General features: G+C 35.4%; 1 protein-coding gene across 4 annotated transcripts in view; it reads right to left on the bottom strand.

The window, feature by feature from the left end:
• The window catches only part of APLF (aprataxin and PNKP like factor), a 141256-nt gene that overhangs the window by 106498 nt on the left and 15830 nt on the right, over positions 1-18928 (bottom strand). For all 4 annotated transcript variants that reach the window (XR_004903718.1, XM_036028061.1, XM_036028062.1 and 1 more), the window contains exons 2-3: positions 18498-18569; positions 6519-6691 (exon numbers count right to left, since the gene is read on the bottom strand). Coding sequence is in view for 3 of the 4 variants with exons in the window: in XM_036028061.1 (XP_035883954.1) it covers positions 6519-6691; positions 18498-18569 (245 nt within the window). In the remaining variant the exon portion in view is untranslated. The remainder of the gene's footprint in view (positions 1-6518; positions 6692-18497; positions 18570-18928) is intronic.

The following is an 18928-nucleotide window of genomic DNA, read 5'->3' as shown; positions in this document are numbered from 1 at the left end:
AGAGAGATGACTCCCAAAATTTATCTTTTTGAAAATTTGACATTAAGCATAGAAATACTACTTAGAGTTAAAAGGGAGTTAACTGTTGCTATGTACAATGACATGGATGCACCTCAAAGGCATTTCGTAAAGTCAAAGAAGCTAGATATGAAAAAGGCTATATATCATATGACTCCATTTATGTGACATTCTGAAGATGTAAAGCTACAGGGACAGAAATCAGACCAGTGGTTGCCAGGGGCTGGAGACAGAGTGAGGGGAACTATACAGAGAGTTGATTGCTAACACAAAGAGGTAGGCATGCTGAAATGGATTTGTTTTTTAATCTTTTTATTGTATTTTTTCCCATTACCATTTAACCCCCCTGCCCCTGCAATCACCACACTATTGTGCATGTCCATGAGTCCTTAGACTAGAGAATCTACTAGCTGACTATGTTCCCCAGAAGAACCCAGATGATAAGCAAGAAGGTATACATTAGTGAGGCAGTGCTGAGGAGCTCAAGAGTAGCTGCCTCTATAGGTCTGTGTTGGTGGTAGGGGAGGCTGCCAAAACACAGGGCTCCTTATTAGCAATGGAGAGGGCAGGATTCTAGAATTGTACAGGCCAGGTGGTTAGCATCACCTATCAGAGGCTAAGTGGATGTTACTGGTGTAACAGACAGCAAAGCTGGAATAGCACTGATCAATGAGCATCTGTACCAAAGTCTGATCATCTAGCTGGAGACCGCATTTTTCAGCTTTCCTTGCAATTCTGTGTAGCCACAAGCCTAATTCTTTTTTCTTGGGAGTATAAATGGAAGTGGTATGTACAACACACTTGTCCTAGATTCTCCTCTTCATTTCCTTTCTACCAATTAAGAACACCAAAGATGAAACTATTCTGGAAGCTATCTATTGAGGATGACAGAGCTACTCCATTAGCTGGAGTATGTGAATTACATTATGAAGGAGAGCACTCCTACAACTCTGGACTATTATGGGACAGAAAAATATTCATTCTTGTTCAAGCACTGCATTTGGGGGTCGTTCTGTTAAGCAACTTAGCTTTTGCTCTAATGTAGGTATCAGCAAACTGCAACAGTCCAAATCCAACCTGCTACCTGTTTTTGTAAATAAAGTGCTACTGAAACAGAAGAGCAGATGTGAGTTATTAAGACATAGATCAAATGGTCTGCAAAGCCTAAAATAATTACAAAGGAAGTTTGCCAGCCTATATTCTAATACATAGCCCCTTTTGAGAAAGTATTGAGTATGTTCAGTCCATCTTTATTCTGCCTATTCAAAAGTTAAATGATTAACAAGTGAAAGCAAAAACACCCTTAAATGAATGAAATATTGCCAAAATACTTAAAAGGGAGGGCTATATGCTTTAAATGATACAAGGTCTATCTAGAAAATGTCCAACAGTTGTTAATATAACATGAACAGTTTGTGTGACATCGATGTAGTATGGCAACCAAGAATAGTGAACTGGAATGCACATGTGTGAACAATGGCGACTTCACTGTTACTAGTCCGTGGGGGTGGTAGATGTCACTGAGTGAGCATGTGTACTGTATGGCCATTACATTCAAAATGAGCAGATAGAGCAACAAATCTGCCTCATATTTTGCATTTAGCTTGCATATTCTTCCATGGAAACTATTTGGGTGATTCAGAAGGCCGCAGCTATGGGCAACTGGTGATTGGCAGCTTCATCATAAAAATGCACCCACTCATGCATTGCATATCATGCAGAGTTTTTTGGTGAGACATCAAATCACCCAGGTGACTCAGCCCCCCTTTGGCCCATATTTGGCACCCTGCTGCTTCTGGCTTTTCCCAAAACTAAAATCACCCTTGAAAGGGAAGAGATTTCAGATCATCCATGAGATTCAGGAAGATACAACAGGGAAGTTGATGGTGATTAGGAGAACTGTGTGAGGTCCCAAGGTGACTACTTGGAAGGGGACTGAGGCATCACTATCCTATGTGCAATCTTTCTTGTATCTTCAATAAATGTCTCCTTTTTTCATTATGTCTATCTTTCATATTACATGGCTGGATACCTTCTAGACAGACCTCATATATTGAATGATGCATATATGATAAATATCTTCAGTTAAAATTAGCTATTATAGTTAAACTGATCTTTAGGAAAATGGTCTTTCAACTATGGTTACTATATGACTGATAAAGATGGAAGTGAAAATAATGAAAATGATCACTACACATCACAGATCATTCTATTATCATGGGAATATTTGAAAACTCAAAATCACAAAATTAAAAAGTGCTAAAAGTGAAATCAGCCCCCTGAAGGAAATTTTATACTAGCAAGCTAAAAGCAAAACATTTAATTTTTAATATAAAAACACAATTAATTTGGTTACCCTAAACTAGGCAGAAAATTACCAAAACATTTACTACCTCTTTCAACATATTTGGCTCGACAGCAGTTACACACCAGATAACATTCCTCATAATAAACAGCCTGAAAAAAAGTACAGCATTCTTAAAGTGGGCTGTATTTTCAGTTTTATCAATACTAAAAAAAATTCAAAATCCCTGGCTGGCATAGCTCACTGGATTGAGCGTGGGCTGTGAACCAAAGCATCACAGGTTCGGTTCCCAGTCAGGGCACATGCCTGGGTTACAGGTCACGGCCTCCAGCAACCACACATTGATGTTTTTCTCCCTCTCTCTCTCTTTCTCCCTCCCTTCCCCCTTTAAAAATAAATACATAAAATTAAAAAAAATTCAAAATCCACTGAGTTACAATCTGATCTAAGTAATCCTTCACACCAAGGGGATAAGCTAATTTGAAAAGATATACATAAAATTAAAATTGACATATAATAATGTAAATAAATTATCAGGAAATGACCATACTTTGTTGCATAGAAATGTACAGCAGCATTTTCCTGATTTTCAAAAAAAGTATGTAATTCTATTGTGGGAATTTATGATAGCAAATATATTAGTTTCTCTATTTTTCATGTCAGCAGCTGGTTAAAAAATAGCTGCATTTTTTTTGTTTTGTTTTGTTTATTTTCCCCGCTTTGCTTTCTCCTGCCTCCCCTAATCTATCACTAATGGATTTCCTGTAACCCCCTTATGGCTCCTCCTTTGATTCTAATGTATAAAATCAAGTGCTAAACTGCCATTCTCCAGAGCATTTCTCAATTTTTTGAGATGTTGCTTCCCAGCAATTGTGCTCAGTTTGGCTCAAATAAACTTACCAAAAATTCTCTAGTGGTCTGAATGTTTCTTACATTGATGATGGAATCATGTGCTCTCTCTGCTGCTCAGGGCTGCATACCGACCACCACTCAAAGTGACTAGAAACTAGTCATTTTGCTGCTAGAGTCTGGGCTTCTTAGGCATAGGCTGTCAGTAGTATGTGATTCCCTCTGCCTGAGCATCACTTCCACTTAGCCCCTCTTCCCTTTGTTCCCCACAGCACCACAACTAACCATTATACAAGGCTTTACTGAAGGACTTCGTAGGTAGCAGGTATCTGTCATGTGTGACTAATCAGAATGTTCTGAATAACTTCTTCATGTTTTGATAGTTACCCACGGTAGATATCTTTCATCTTAGTGAAGAATCCAAATACGTAATTCCCAGTCTCCTTGCTGCTGGTTGTAGATATGTGGGATAAATTACGCCAATCAGATGCATCACATGAGACTGACACAGAAATTAGTTACACAGCATTCATTTTCCTGGCACAAAACTATGCATCGTGACAAGATGTAGCAATGGCCTATTTTACTCAATTCTTTTGAGCAAAGGAAAGTAGCTGCAAAAGAATACACACTATATGGTTCTATTTGTATGAAGTCCAAAACAGGTAAAACACATTTGTGATGACAGGAATCAGAAAAATGCTTCACTGTGAATGTTTGAGGTGTACTGCATAGAAAGGAGCATGAGGAAAAGTTCTCAGGTCTTGGAAATCTTCTATGTCTTGTTTTGCAAAAATTCATTAAATGGTCTCTCTTTCTCCCCCTCTCTCTCCATCTGTCTTTCCTTTCCTCTCTCTTTCTCAAATCAGTTAAAAAAAAAAAAGCCCTGGCTGGATAGCTCAGTTGGTTAGAACATCATCCAGATAAATTAAGGTTGAGGGTTCTGTTAGGGTGGTCGGTGACACAGGCTGTTAAAGAATTCACAAAGAGAAGAAAGTATAGAGAATAATGATTTTTTTCACTCTCCAAGAAAGGAGAGGGGCACGGGGTGGAGGGATACACCAGCCAAAAACAGCATTCTTTATACAGGTGCGATAAGAGAAAAAAAGAGTAGGATCTGTACTTTAAAATGGCAAGCCCTGGTTATTAAAGTCATTTAACCAAAATAAAAACCAATTTCCTGACATAATTTCTTTCCATCCACTAGTTTTAAACTTTAGATATAATTTATATACTCTGAAATGCACAGATCTGAAGTACACTGTTTGGTTGGTTTTGACAAATGTGTACAACCACGTAACCACCCTTATCAAGACATAGAACATGTCCATCACCACAGAAAGTTTCCTTGTGCCCTTTCCTAGTTAACCCCCCTGGAAATAACCATTGATTGGATTTTACCAGTATAGATTAGTTTGCTTATTATAGAATATAAGTGTAATCATATAGTAGGTTCTGTTTTGTGTCTTGCTTCTTTGGTAGATTCCTCAGGATTTTCATAGTATACAATCACATCATCTGCAAATAAGAACAGTTTTACTAGTTCCTTTCCAATATTACCCATTTCATTTCTTTTTCTGGCCTTACTGAACTAGCTAGAACCTCCAGTAAATGACGAATGAAAGTTGTGCAAATAGACATCTTTGGTTCCCAGTCTCAGGGAAAGAATTTCCAATATTTCATAACTGAGTATGAGCTTCTCATAGGAAAAAATTACTTCCTAGAAAGGTGTTTTATTTTTAGTTATCAACAGGTGTCTGTCAAAACTATTTTTATGCATCTACTGATAGTTCTTTAATCTGTAATAGTGAATTGTATCAATGACTGACTGATTTCTATATGATAAATCCACCCTTGCATTTTTTGGAAAAATTCTATTTGGTCAATGTGTATTATGCTTTTTATATATTACTGGATTTGATTTGTAAATATGTTATTACAAGGAATATAGGTTTATATTTTATATTCTTGTAATGTTCTTGTCTGATTTTGATATCAGAATTAAAATTAATCCTCATAAAATTAATGAGGAAGCACACCCTCTCCTATTTTGGGCAAAAAGGTGTAATATTAGTATTCTTTCTTGAAAGTTAAAGAGAATCCACTAGTGAAGTTCCTTATGGGATATTCTTAACTTGTGAACTCAATATCTTTAAAGGATATAGGATTCATCAGACTTTCAGTTTCTTCCTGTATCAGTTTTGGTAAACTATGTTTTTCAAAGAATGTATCCAATCACTTAGGCTGTCAAATTTACTGGAATTAAGTTTTAAATATTTTTTCATTACTCTTTTAAGGTTTGCAGGATCAGTAATAATATCCCCTCTTCTGTTACCGATGTGATAATTTGTGTCTTCTAGTTTTTTTTATTGGTAAGCCTTGATAAGGTTATCCTAATTTTATAAATCTTTCAAGAAACCAATTTTTGGTTTTTGTTAATTTTATTTGTCCACTTTTTGATTTCATTGACTTTTAGGCTCACTCTTCTTATTTCCTTTTTTTTTTTTTTTTGTCTACTACAGGATTAATTTGCTCCTGTCTATCTTCTTAAAGTAGAAGCATAAATTAGTGATTTTATTTCCCTCTAAGGACTACTTTAGTTGCATTTCACAAATTTTTATGCTATATTTTTAGTATTATTCCATTCAAAATGTTTTCTAATTGCCCTTATGATTTTCTTAGACCCATGGGTTATTTGGGAATGTGTTGTTTAATTTGAAAATATTTGGAGATTTTTCTAAATATTTTGTTATTACTGATTTTTAATTTAACACCAGAACAATTAAAGAACACACTCTATAATTTTGTCCATCTACTTCTATAGGTCCAGTTTATGTATTCTATAATTTAAAAGCTGAAACAAAGGCAAATAATCTGCTAATGATTGCCTCAACAAAAGTAGTGTATTAATTTTAACTTTATACCAGATGTTTAATGTACTACCTCATTTCCCCAGTTTCCCTATTGTATTTTTTTGTTATTTTTATAAGAAAGAGAAGTTAAACAATTTTAGTCTAAACCTGAGGTTAATACTTTTATAAAATTTTAAAATCTAACAAAAAGATTAAGAAAATGTAGTCAGTTTAAAATTAACTATCTTGATTACAGTTAGATGGAAAATAACGGAAAAAGACACCACATATGGGACCAATCATGACTGAGGCATGTATTTCCAAAGCCAACTATTTTCTAGAAACACACTCACATACACAGACACATACCACATAATTCCTATATCACCAATATAGTTTAATACTAGAATGGTCTCCATGGAAGCATCTGTGCATGACTGAGGAATTAGATTACAAATACCATTACACAATCTCATTTCATCAGGCAATCTTACCTTAAAGTAGATTCCAATTCTGTTTCAGAATATGTAGAGAAAACACGGAAAATGTATTTGTCAACTAATAAAGAAAAACTATCTCCAGGATTCAACCAGTGCCAAAGATTTGTCTTTAATGGTAAGAACTGGCTCTTCTCAGAAGACTGATAAAAACATGGACTTGTGTGTATCTAACAAAGAAAGAAAGAATGAAGTGATGTTGTAACTCAAAATTATGACAAAATACAACTAAACATGAATACAAAATTTTAATATCATAATAGTTTACTTATAAAAGAAACTTAAAAGTCTAACATACCTGGCACTTATAAATACCATAATTCTTACCTATACATACAAAAGAAAAAAAGGCATCAAAGGAAGGAGCAAAATTATCAATTTTTGGCTAAAGGTACGTCTGTCTTGCTTGAGATAATGTAACATTGGGAACAGAAACATGAAAAAAATTCTCAGTATGGAAACTAAATCCCTTAACTTTGATATCTAAAATTCACCAGTCCCCTTATTATTTCCTTAATAATTTTTAGCATGATTAAAAAATTAGATACTATGAGAAGGGAGATTTTGGTCCTATCTCTTAAGCAAATAGCATAGTCATTGGTTTCATTTTGTTTTAGCTTCTCACAAAGAAATCTTATTTTATTTGAATAAAACCCTACTGTGAAGATCATCATCCATATTCAGATTGCAAGTAGTAAATATATCTCCGTGTCAAAACTATTACAATACCCACTATTTTGAACTATGTTTGCCACCAATTGCTTCCATGTTAAAGATAATGAAGTTGCCTTCATAACTAAGACCTATTGAGAAACGCCTTAAAAACTCCAACTAGAATCAATCTGAAAATGGTCATTTCCGAACACTGAATAGCCTTTTTGTCATCAATATGATGAAGTGTTTGAATTAAATAAGTTTTAGTGTATAACAAAGCAATCTACATGAACTCAGATCTTTGGTTTTTTAAATTGAAGCTTAGAGACTCCCCCTACCATTCATCCATTCATCTGCTTCATCAATTTCAATGAGACTTTTTCTAGAGACATCAACGGCCTCCCAGTACAGCAAGGCAACTTCTACCCTGGGACTGGACATATATGGAACATTTCCAGTTTTTCTATTTATACTTCATTAAAGTATCTTGAGATACAACTATATTTTCATACATTAAAACCTTTAACAACCCCAAGCAACCATTTAAAATATCTGTAGATATTAAGGTATGTTTCATCCTGAGTTTGAGCAGACTAGAATTCACTATAAATATGGTAGCTAAACACTTCTGTTCTTGCTATAAAAATATTCCTTATGGGAAAATTAAGAAAGTTTATGAGGCCTATTTTTAATGTATTTGGAAATTCTATAAATGTCTCTTTCTCTTTTCTTTTTACCTCTCAACAAATTTCTCTTCATTGGGAAACTTGGTTAAAATTTTGATTAAATATACTCACTTTCATTTGTTTAAAATCTTAAGCCTTTATAGAATATAAACTAAGTAAAATAAAAACAAATCTAGAACGCTATGAAACAAAGTAAACAATATTATTAACTTTGGTAGCCTACTTTACATTATAATTTATTTTCCAGTTGTTTTTATTTTTTAAATGTTTTTGTTGTATTTTTGTTACACTTCCTTTTATAACCCTTATACCACCTCTCCCGAGCAATCACCACAGTTGTCTGTCCATGAGTCCTTTTTCCTTTTTGCTCCATCTACCCACCCACCTTATTAGCCCCATAACATCCCCCACCTTACTACCTGTCACCCTGCTCTCTATTTATGAGCCTGTCCCCATTTTCCTTGTTAGTTTAGTTTGTTCATTGGATTCCACATATGGACAAAATCATATGATATTTGTCTTTCTCTGACTAGCTTACTTCACTTAGCACCATCCATGCTGTTGCAAAGGGTAAAGTTTTATTCATTCTTATAGCCAAGTAGTATTCCATTGTGTAAACGTCCCATGGTTGTTTCATCCACTCATCTACTGATGGGTATTTGGGCTGCTTCCGTATCTTGGCAATTGTAAATAATGCTGCAATGAACATAGAGGTGCTTATGTATTTTTGAATTAGTGTTTTGGGTTCTTTTGGATATATTCCCAGAAGTGGGATTGCTGGGTCAAAAGATTCAGTTTTAATTTTTTGAGGTATCTTCATACTGCTTTCCACAGTGGATGCACCAATCTGCATTCCCACCAACAGTGCAAAAGAGTTCCTCTTCCTCCACATCCTTGCCAGCACTTGTTTATTGACTTATTGATGACAGCCATTCTAACAAATGTGAGATGGTATTTTATTGTGGTTTTAATTTGCATTTCTCCAATGATTAGTGACGCTGACCATCTTTTTATATGTCTATTGGCCACTCGTATGGTCTCTTTGGAGAAGTGTCTATTCAGGTCCTTTGCACATTTTTCAATTGGGTCTGTGTGTGGGTGGGTGAGTTTTGTAAGTACTTTGTAAATTTTGGATATTAAACCCTTATCAGATATATATATCAGCAAATATGTTCTCCCATTCTATGGGTTATTTTTTATTTTGTTGATGATTTCCTTTGCTGGGCAAAAACTTTTTACTCTGACATAGTCTCATTTCTTTATTTTTCTTTTGTTTCCCTTGCCTAGGAAGATATATCTGATGAAGATTGCTATGAGCAATGTCTGAGATTTTGCTGCCGATGTTTTCTTCTAGGATTTTTATGGGTTGGGGTCTAACATTTAAGTCTTTGATCCATTTTGAATTTATTCCTGTAAGTGGTGTAACAATGGTCTAGTTTCATTTTTCTGCACATATCTGTCCAATTTTCCCCACACCATTTATTGAGTAAATTATCATTAGTCAATTTTATGTGCTTGCTTCCTCTGTCAAATATTAATTGGCTATAAAGATGTGCATTTATGTCGGTCTCTCTATTTTGTTCCATTGATTTATGTGTCTGTTTTTATGCCAGTACCATACTGTCTTGATTAATATGGCCCTATAGTACAGTTTTATTAGGTAGCATGATTCTTCCAACTTTGTTCTTCTTTCTCAGCATAGATGTTGCTATGTGCAGCCTTTTCTGGTTGCTTATAAGTTTTTGAAATATTTGTCCTAGTTCTGTGAAATGTCACTGGAATCTTGACAGGAATCACATTAAATCTATAGATTGCTTTGGGTAGTATGGACATTTTAATGATGTTAATTCTTCCTATCCAAGACCACATTATGTGCTTCCACTTATTTGTTTTTTATTTAGTTTTAGAGAGAGGGGAAGGGAAGGAGAGAGGGAAACATCAATGTGTGGTTGCCTCTTGCTTGCCCCCTCCTGGGGACCTGGCCCACAACCCAGGCATGTGCCCTGACTGGGAATCAAACATACAATGCTTTGGTTCACAGGCTGGCACTCAATCCAGTGAGCCACACCAGCCAGGGCTGCTCCCACTTATTTGTACTTTCTTCAATTCCTTCTTCAGTGTCTTACAATTTTCTGAGTATAGGTCTTTTACATCCTTGGTTAAGTTTATTCCTAGGTATTTTATTTGAGGTATCTTCATACTGCTTTCCACAGTGGATGCACCAATCTGCATCCACTATTTTGAAGCAATTATGAATGGGATTGTTTTCTTGATTACCCTGCTAGTTTGTTATTGACATATAAAAATGCAATTGATTTCTGGACATTAATTTTGTATCCTGCTACTTTGCTGAATTCATTTGTCAGTTCTAGTGGTTTCTTGGTGGAATCTTTGGGGTTCTCTATGCACAGAATCATGTCACCTGAAAATAATGACTTTTATTTGTTCCTTTCCAATTCGGATGTCTTTTATTTCTTCTTGTCTGGCTGCTGTGGCTAGCACATCCAGTACTATGTTGAATAATAGAGGTGAAAGTGGACATTCATGTCTTGTTCCTAGTCTTAAGGGGAATGTTTGTAGTTTTTGCTGGTTGAGTCTGATGCTGGCAGTGGGTTTGTTGTATATGGCCTTTGTTATGTATATGTGTGATCCCTTTATTCCCACTTTGCTGAGAGTTTTTATTGTAAATGAGTGCTGGATTTTATCAAATGCTTTCGCTGCATCTATTGACATGATCGTGTGGTTTTTAGCCTTCATTTGGTTCATGTGGTAAATCACACGTATTGACTTGTGAATGTTGTACCAACCTTGCATTCCAGGAATGAATCCCACTTGATCCTGGTGCATGATCTTTTTGATGTGTTGCTGTACTTGGTTTGCTAATATTTTGTTGAGGATTTTAGCATCTATGCTCATCAGGGATATTGCATTTAATTTTCTTTCTTTGCAGTGTCTTTATCTGGTTTTGGAATTAAGATAATGCTGGCCTGGTAAAATGAGTTTGGGAGCCTTCCCTCTTCTTGAATTTTATGAAATAGTTTGAGGAGCAGAGGTGTTAGTTCTTCTTGGAATGTTTGATAAAATTTGCCTGTGAAGTCACCTGGTTCAGGGCATTTGTTTGTTGGGAGTTTTTTGATTACTGCTTCAATTTCACTGGTGTAATCTGTTTAGCACTCCACATCAAGCATTAATGCTTCCTCACTCTACATGACTTTATCAAACACCATAACATTATACTTTTAAACTAACCATAGAAACATGGAATTTGGGGAGGGATACATAGAAACTATTTAGCTCAATTTGTAAAGGAAAAAAACAACATTTTCTAAACTACATTAATCAAGTTGGGGACAGGGGGAGATACTAATATAGAATAAAAGACATTAAAACAAAAGTTGAGTTGTTGGAAAATAAGCATTGTTACCTACATGCTCCCCCTTTTCTAGTTTATTTATTTTTAGAGAGAGGGGAAGGGTGGGTGAAAGAGAGGAAGAAAAATATCAATGTTCATGAATACACCAATCCATTGCCTCTCACACACCCCCAAATGGGGACCTGACCCACAACCCAGGGATGTGCCCTGACTGGGAATCAAACTGGCAACCTTTCAGTTCATAGACTGGCGCTCAGTCCACTGAGCCACATCAGTCAAGGTGCACCCCTCTTTAAAAAGACAACTTTGAAATTTAGAATGAATGTAATCTACCTCGTCCTTGTACTTTAATTTCATGAGGATTTTGCCATAAGTCATTCCTAGCTGTATCTGTGATTGAAAACATTTGTATTTCTTTTAAGTGTGTTAAAAGCAAGCAATAAAATAAAATTTAGAGATAAGGGGTAGAGGTAAAACTTTTAAAAATGCTATACAAATTTAGTAGGCAATTATTTTATTAGAGTCATTTTACACATTATATGCAATGGCTGGGGGTGGAGGGATGGAGCAAAAAGGAAAAAGGACTCATGGACAAGGACAACAGTGTGGTGATTATGGGGAATGGAGGGTATAAGGGGACTAAGTGGTAATGGAAAAAAGTACAATTAAAAAAATTTTTGAAGATTCAGGACAAAAAAAAGTCTACATAAGAATGGAGATGCAATGACACACCATATTCCTAAAAAGAGTTGTGAATGTTTCATTTCTTTAAAAATCAAGTTATAATTTAAACTCAATGTTTAGAAACCTTTCATCATGCTATCAGTCACCGACAATTTCTCTCTCAAAGTGGCTTTGTGGCTAGAGCTTTTGAACGCAACAAGGCATGACAAACCACGAGACTGAGCTTGTGCACACTGCTGGGCTTGGAAATCATTCCCTGTTACCCCTCAGGCTTTTAAGTGAAGCCTCCCCCTTCCTTGAGTATGCCATGGTCACCAAAGTCAGGAATGTTGGGTAGCAGCAGGGACAAGAGTCAAAACAGGAATGTGCATTATTTGCTGGCACCCTGAATACTTGTTAAATGAGGTTTGCCTCTTTTAGGCTAGGATAAGACCATGTCCTTATTCATGAGTATTTTAGAAGTTCAGGTGAATCTCTAAACAACATTCAATAATGGCACAGTCCTAAATTTACAAGGTAAGACATTAAATATAAGGTGTAAAATTCTAAGAGTAGAAAAGGTGAAATACTTTTTAAAGGAAATCAATTACATTTCTTTAAAAAGGCATTACAAATCCAATGTCGAGGAAACACTCAGTTTGAGTATTTTTCCCTCAGGTGAAAGCACTTAATATTTAAATTTTAGGTGGTTAAATACGGAGCTCTCAGCAAACCCGGGCGCACAGAAAGCAGACCAGTGTGTGTAGTCCATGACCTTCTTTTCCTGTCCTAAAGCTATTCACGCGGGGCCACCCGGAGCTGAGCACAGAAATGACATTTCACGGAGTCAATGTTTGATAGTATGACTTATATCTAAATCAATATTATTCATTGAATACACTTTTAAAAAATCTATGTCAGACTACATACGCTCCACCTAAAAAGCCACATACATAAAAAGTTCAAAACATAGTTTTTGTAAAGCTACAGAGTACAGAAATCTAGCAGTATTAATAAACCAAATAGGGAGAATACTTACACATGCATAAAAGTTTTTTTTTTGGAAAAAAAATAGTGACATAACTACACATGAAGCAAAACTTCTGAATAAAATACCATAAATACTTTATACCAACAAATTTGCACCAAAATTGACAATTACCTTGTAGAATATACACCAGACTAAAAAGAAAAGTATCTTTATGTGTATGTCTTGTTTTAAAAGTATTTAATTATAAAAAGAAGATTGAATTTTATCTATAATATTTAAAATATATAATCAATAATTAAAAGCCCTTCTAATCCCTCTGAAAACCAGACCCAAGTAGACTTAAAATTTTTCTAAGTATTCAAACTCTCCTGAGACTAAAAAGATGGAAGTCTCTCAAATACCTTCAATGAAGTTAGTTTAACTTTGATTCCTCAAGTAGACAAGAGCAGGCAAAATACTGGCAACCCAGTGAATAAAGGCTATGAGCTGCCTATATCAGAGGGATATCATTGGTATGTGCCTTTTAACATACCCATAGGACTATGGAGGTGAATTTAATAGATTATGCTGTAATGTTAGAAGTGTGCAAAGGATACATTATCCCTGAACAAGTGGAACTAAAATATAAATCAATTTTCTATAGCTTTGTCTTATAGTTATCATTAAATATTTTTAAAAGACTGGTATGTACCCAAAATAAGAGTTCCTCTCATTTTCAGTGTTTTTTTTTTTTAATTTAGAAAGCATTTTTCCTCTCTTTTACAAAAGTTGCAGAAAAGCTATTGTATTATAGTATTTTATAGCTATTTTACAAGTACACTCATAATTTCACAGGAAGAGAAACAATTACAATTCAAGAATTTTATTGCACAATAGAAAAAAACAGAGTCACCCAGAGATGTATACTTTGAGGATTAATACCAAATGAATAAAAAATACATCTTTTGCAATTTATATGTGGCTATATAACTTCTCCCTCAATCACCAAGAACCAAAAACAGTAAGATTCTACTAAAATGAAATAAAAGCACTGACAACTCTGAATTTACCCCAAGGACATAACTAACCACTGGTGACACAGTCATTTAGAGAATATTATCACTTCGCCTTTATAATGTGTTTTCTCCCTGCTGGTACCAGACTGTAGACTGAATTTGAAAAAAGCTAACATTATCTCCTTATGCACAATTTCCAAGAACTAGTGAGAGCTAGACACTTTTTAAAAGGGAAATATTAGAGGAGAAAAAGACAAATTCATCCAATCTGAAAGTACAAATTAGTAATTGCTTATTTATATTCATCTATCATAGTCAAAGCTACAGTTTTATTTGATTAGCTTTCCAAACTGAAAGAAAACAGAAAAAATATTTAATCACTTAAACATAATTTGGAGTACACAGCATACAGAAGGGATCATCATGATAAAACATTTGCAGCATTCATTTACATAATTTTAAAATGTTTTTAAGCTAAAATTTCTCTCAACACTTTATTAGTTGTATATATGAATAGCCTTAGCACATCAAATAAAATATATTCAGCACACATTAAAATGAATGAACTAGATATCACCTGTTCATCTCATTCTCATTAATTTAAAGATCTTAAAACTTCTATTAACAATTAAAGTCAGTTTTAGAATTTCTCTCAATTGCACCTTGTAGGTACACCTAAAGTAGGTGAATAAATAAATAAATCTATTGCAAGAGAATAGGCATTTTACTGAAACTATATTAATGTAAACAGGAAATCAAACATTAATTACATAGAGCAAAAGATCTTTATGTGTATCACCAACTACAAGAAGTGGCTTTCCTTTAACTAGTATAATGTAAGTATAATAATTCCTGAAATGAAATCCAAAACCCAATTAAATATTTTTCTAAAACAAATCAAATTCCAGGACTAGTAGTGTAACTCTAATACATTTCCTTAAAACTAAATACACCCTTTCATGTGTCCCGATGTTTGATAATTTGACATTACAGAAATAACTGTGGTACATTGTGCTTTTCTTCACACCTTTTTAATGTTGTAAATGTCCCATAATAATAGTTTAAAGACATAAGACATGTAAGATATATGGACCCACCACTTAGCTCAAGAACAAAGAGTATTGCCGTTACCTTTGACGTCCCTGTGAGTTTTTCTCTACTCCGTTCCTCTCAGTTCCCTGAGAGGCAATTATGATCCTGATGTTTGTGTTTGCCACGTCCTTTATTTTCTTTATGATTTTACTACCTATGTTTATGAACCTAAATATATTATTTATTTTGTAGGATTTTAAATTTTATATAGTTGGAGCCATATTCTTCCAATGCTTGCTTGTGTCATTCATTATGATGTTCCTAATTTTAATCCACATTTTTTCATGCTTTCCCTGAATTTATCATCACTGTTATAGTCTATTTCATTAAATGATTACATCACAATATACAAGGGGGGGACCCAAAAACATCTGGAATTTATTTATTTATTTATTAAAGATTTTATTTATTTATTTTTAGGGAGGGAAGGGGGAGAGAGAGAAAGAGAGAGAGAAGAGAAACATCAATGTGCGGTTGCTGGGGGTTATGGCCTGCAACCCAGGAATGTACCCTAGCTGGGAATCGAACCTGGGACACTTTGGTTTCCAGCCCGTGCTCAATCCACTGAGCTACGCTAGCCAGGGCTTGGAATTTATTTATAAAAAATTATGTATTGATTCTTACATGTTTAAACTTCAGTCACCTTCAAAGTACTCTCCACTTAATGCAATATTCCTATTGAGATGTTTTTCCACTGCTGAAAAGTTTTTGATCTTGTCGATTTTGATGCCTTTTCGTGCTTTTGCCATTTTTTGTTTCAACTCTTCCACATTGGCATAATTTTTCCATTTGAGGACTTTTTTCCTGGGGAAAAAAGTCACTTGGGGAGATCTGGTGAATAGGGAGCGTGAGGCACAGACTGATGCTGTTTTGGTTAAAAAGTGCTGAGCACTCAGGGAGGTGTGGGCAGGTGCACTTGGAGAGCACCCATCCTGAAATGGGCAAACCCAATGAAAGAGTCTTCAAAAAAATTCACTGAAGCTGAACGCACCCTCTCACACCACCAGCTGGTGCACTGACACAGATGGGTTCCTAGAACATTCACCAAGCCAGGGAAGCCTATACTACGGGGGCCCTCCATCCAGAAGATAATTCTGGATTTTTGTTTTTTGTTTTTTTGTCTTCCCTCATATTTATCAATTCCACTGTTCATAGAAATTCATATTGCTTCTTGTATATATCTCTTGGGGTGTGTGCACACCTGTGTATGTGAGTTTATGGTCTAACCTGCAGACAATACATGCCTTTATCTTTAGGAAATAATGTCAAGCTATTTTTCCAAAGTGTCTGTACCATTTAAGTTCTCACCCAAATCCTATCTGCAAAAATAGGATTTAATAACTAACAACACAAATCTAGGAAAGTCTATAAACCTACAGCAAAAGCTAATAATCTCTACTTTGGCATCAAAAATAACTAGAAATCTTTGTCTAAGAGTGAAGTACTCACTATAAGTTCCTTGTTTCATTTAACATGAGTTCTACAGCAGTAAATATAGATATTGTAGAAAGTAAGTATTATTAAGTCATGGATCTTCAAGTAGAAAAGCCAGGTGTATTATTGACCACAATTGCTATTTTGAAAAAAGTAAATATAAAATAATTGTTCAGTCAGAAAAGGCAGGCAGGATAGGAATTTAGGGATCCCTATATTCTTTATCTCAATGTGTTTCTATAGGGAACCATTCAGCGTGGCGTGGGGAATGTAGTCCAGCCCCTGACTTGGAAAATCCAGTGGGGAGCGAGTCAGCACACAGGACCCACACTCACAGATAGGTTTTCCAGTCGGGAATCAGGCCTGCATTGTACCTAGGCAGCTATGAGGCTTACTTTTGTTAAAGCTCCCTCACCCTGGATTGAGGCAGCAAATGTTTAGTGTGCATCTTTAAAATGGCTTCCTAAAGTCTGTGCTAAACCTCCCAAGTATGGAGTGTAATCAGTTCAACCACTTTTCCCCTTGATCTGCAACATCCTTTTCTTTGAAGTAATCATCAACATTCTTTCCTTTGTTATCTGTAAAAGCAAACCTGTGCATAGTAAATGAGGACCATCCTGATGTAATGTACCCAGAAAAGCAAAAGAAGCCTGTCCAGGCAGGGGTCGGGGCCCCTCTCTCACTTAGAGAGTGGCCATGCTGTCCCTTTTCTCCACAGGGGTTCTGCAGCCCGTGTGAATTTGTTTGTTGCAGCCACAACACACAGACCCCACGGGCCAGAGTCCACATCATGTTTCAGTAACAATAAAATCAAGCTTCTTTATTCAGTAACAATAAAATCAAGCTTCTATAAAATACATAGTAATTTACTGTAAAAGTGTTAGTAATTGGGTACTGGAAAATATTGACTTTATAAAAATCCATGATATCCCCTCTCCTAGAAATGCCACATAGAGTTCCCACTGCAGCACTTACTCGTACATATAATAAATATTAATTACCTACTACATGCCAGGCATACTGCTAGATACGAGAGACGAGAAAACCAGTCAGTGTTCCTGTACTCAACAAGTTCATGATCTGGTAAGTCTTACTCTGCAGAATGCGCCAGTTGGAGAGGATGGGGAGACACATAACAGGGTAAGTGAAGGGGCCCTACAGGGATGTTGACTACGGGTCACTGCACTTTTTAAGACACGAAGACACACGATACAAACCCTCTTAAAAAGCATTTGTTCAAGGGCGAGATGGTATGAATTCATCTTACTTCAAAACTTTTCCCAGTGCTGGAATTTTTTTTAAGGATGCTTCTCAAATTTGGGAATGGTTCAACACAGGATCACAAAAGTACTGCCTGCATAAAGGAAAGAACTCACACTACAACAGGCAGCTGCACATCTAAGATGGAAATACATGTAGGTTTTTAAATGCTACGAATTAATGAAATTCGTTTCATAATAATAAAGTTAACACCAAAGCATCAAGTCTGAAATAAACGGACCCTCATACACACAGTTTATGCTCCTAAACAATAGATTCTGCAAATGAAAAGGAATAAGCACACAGTAAATTCTCGGAAGCTGCTATCCCTACAACACAACAGTGCTTGAACTAAAACGCAAGTAATTAAAATTCTCACCCTTAACAAGAACTTTCAAATCAAAATTACTTTTAAAATCCTAAAGTTGGACAGATCTAAATTTTAGAAATACTCAACTCTCTACACACAACAGGCATAAAAACCTGTTAAAATACAACTCTGTGCCACTCAGTTGACTGTGGTCACTACCCTGCCCCACAGTTACAGAGTTCGTGTGGGACCTTATTCGTCATATTCAGTCACAGACACAATAAGAATGTGCATGTGAACTGCTAGTCACCTTTCATTGAAATTCTAACTATGTAAATGTAACACTGCTCTATGGGAAAATTTAGGTAGTTTGATCTTTATCTCCCAATTATCTTCCAGCAATAAGAAGGATATATTTGGACATTAACTCCCTATTTCTATAACCTGAGAAAATAAGCCCCTCTAACCAGGAGCAGGGAAAAGGTGAGAGACAAAAAGTTAAAATGAATCATATTTACCGGTTTGATTCGAAGCTGACTGCCCACCACCTCAAGAATGGCATGTCTTCTGGACACTTTCTTGTCTGTTATCTACATGGAAAAAAAATAAAAATGTTAAACACAGCCACCTCCCTAAATAAAAACTAAAAATTAAAACATTAAAAAATATATTGAGCAAAAAAACAAAACAACTCAGAGGTGAAAGGACCTGCACAAAATCCGAGAAGAATAAATGTTTGAGGAGAGACTCAGAGCCCAAACCCTACATGATGGTTTCCATTCAAGACAGACATTCAGTGGGGATTCTTATCAATGAAGCTCATAAAATGAGAAAAGAATCTAATATGTATTTATTAGAAAACATCCCATATACAGAAAACACAGTGCAGGCTATAATGACAAATGGCTTTGAAAAGCAGCAGTCTGGTAAATTTAAGAGTCCTGCAGGC

This window comes from Phyllostomus discolor, chromosome 6 (genome assembly GCF_004126475.2).
Source record: "Phyllostomus discolor isolate MPI-MPIP mPhyDis1 chromosome 6, mPhyDis1.pri.v3, whole genome shotgun sequence".
NCBI classification, from domain to species: domain Eukaryota; kingdom Metazoa; phylum Chordata; class Mammalia; order Chiroptera; family Phyllostomidae; genus Phyllostomus; species Phyllostomus discolor.
Note: the sequence above shows the minus strand (reverse complement) of the source record. Positions and strands in the feature narration are given on the sequence as shown.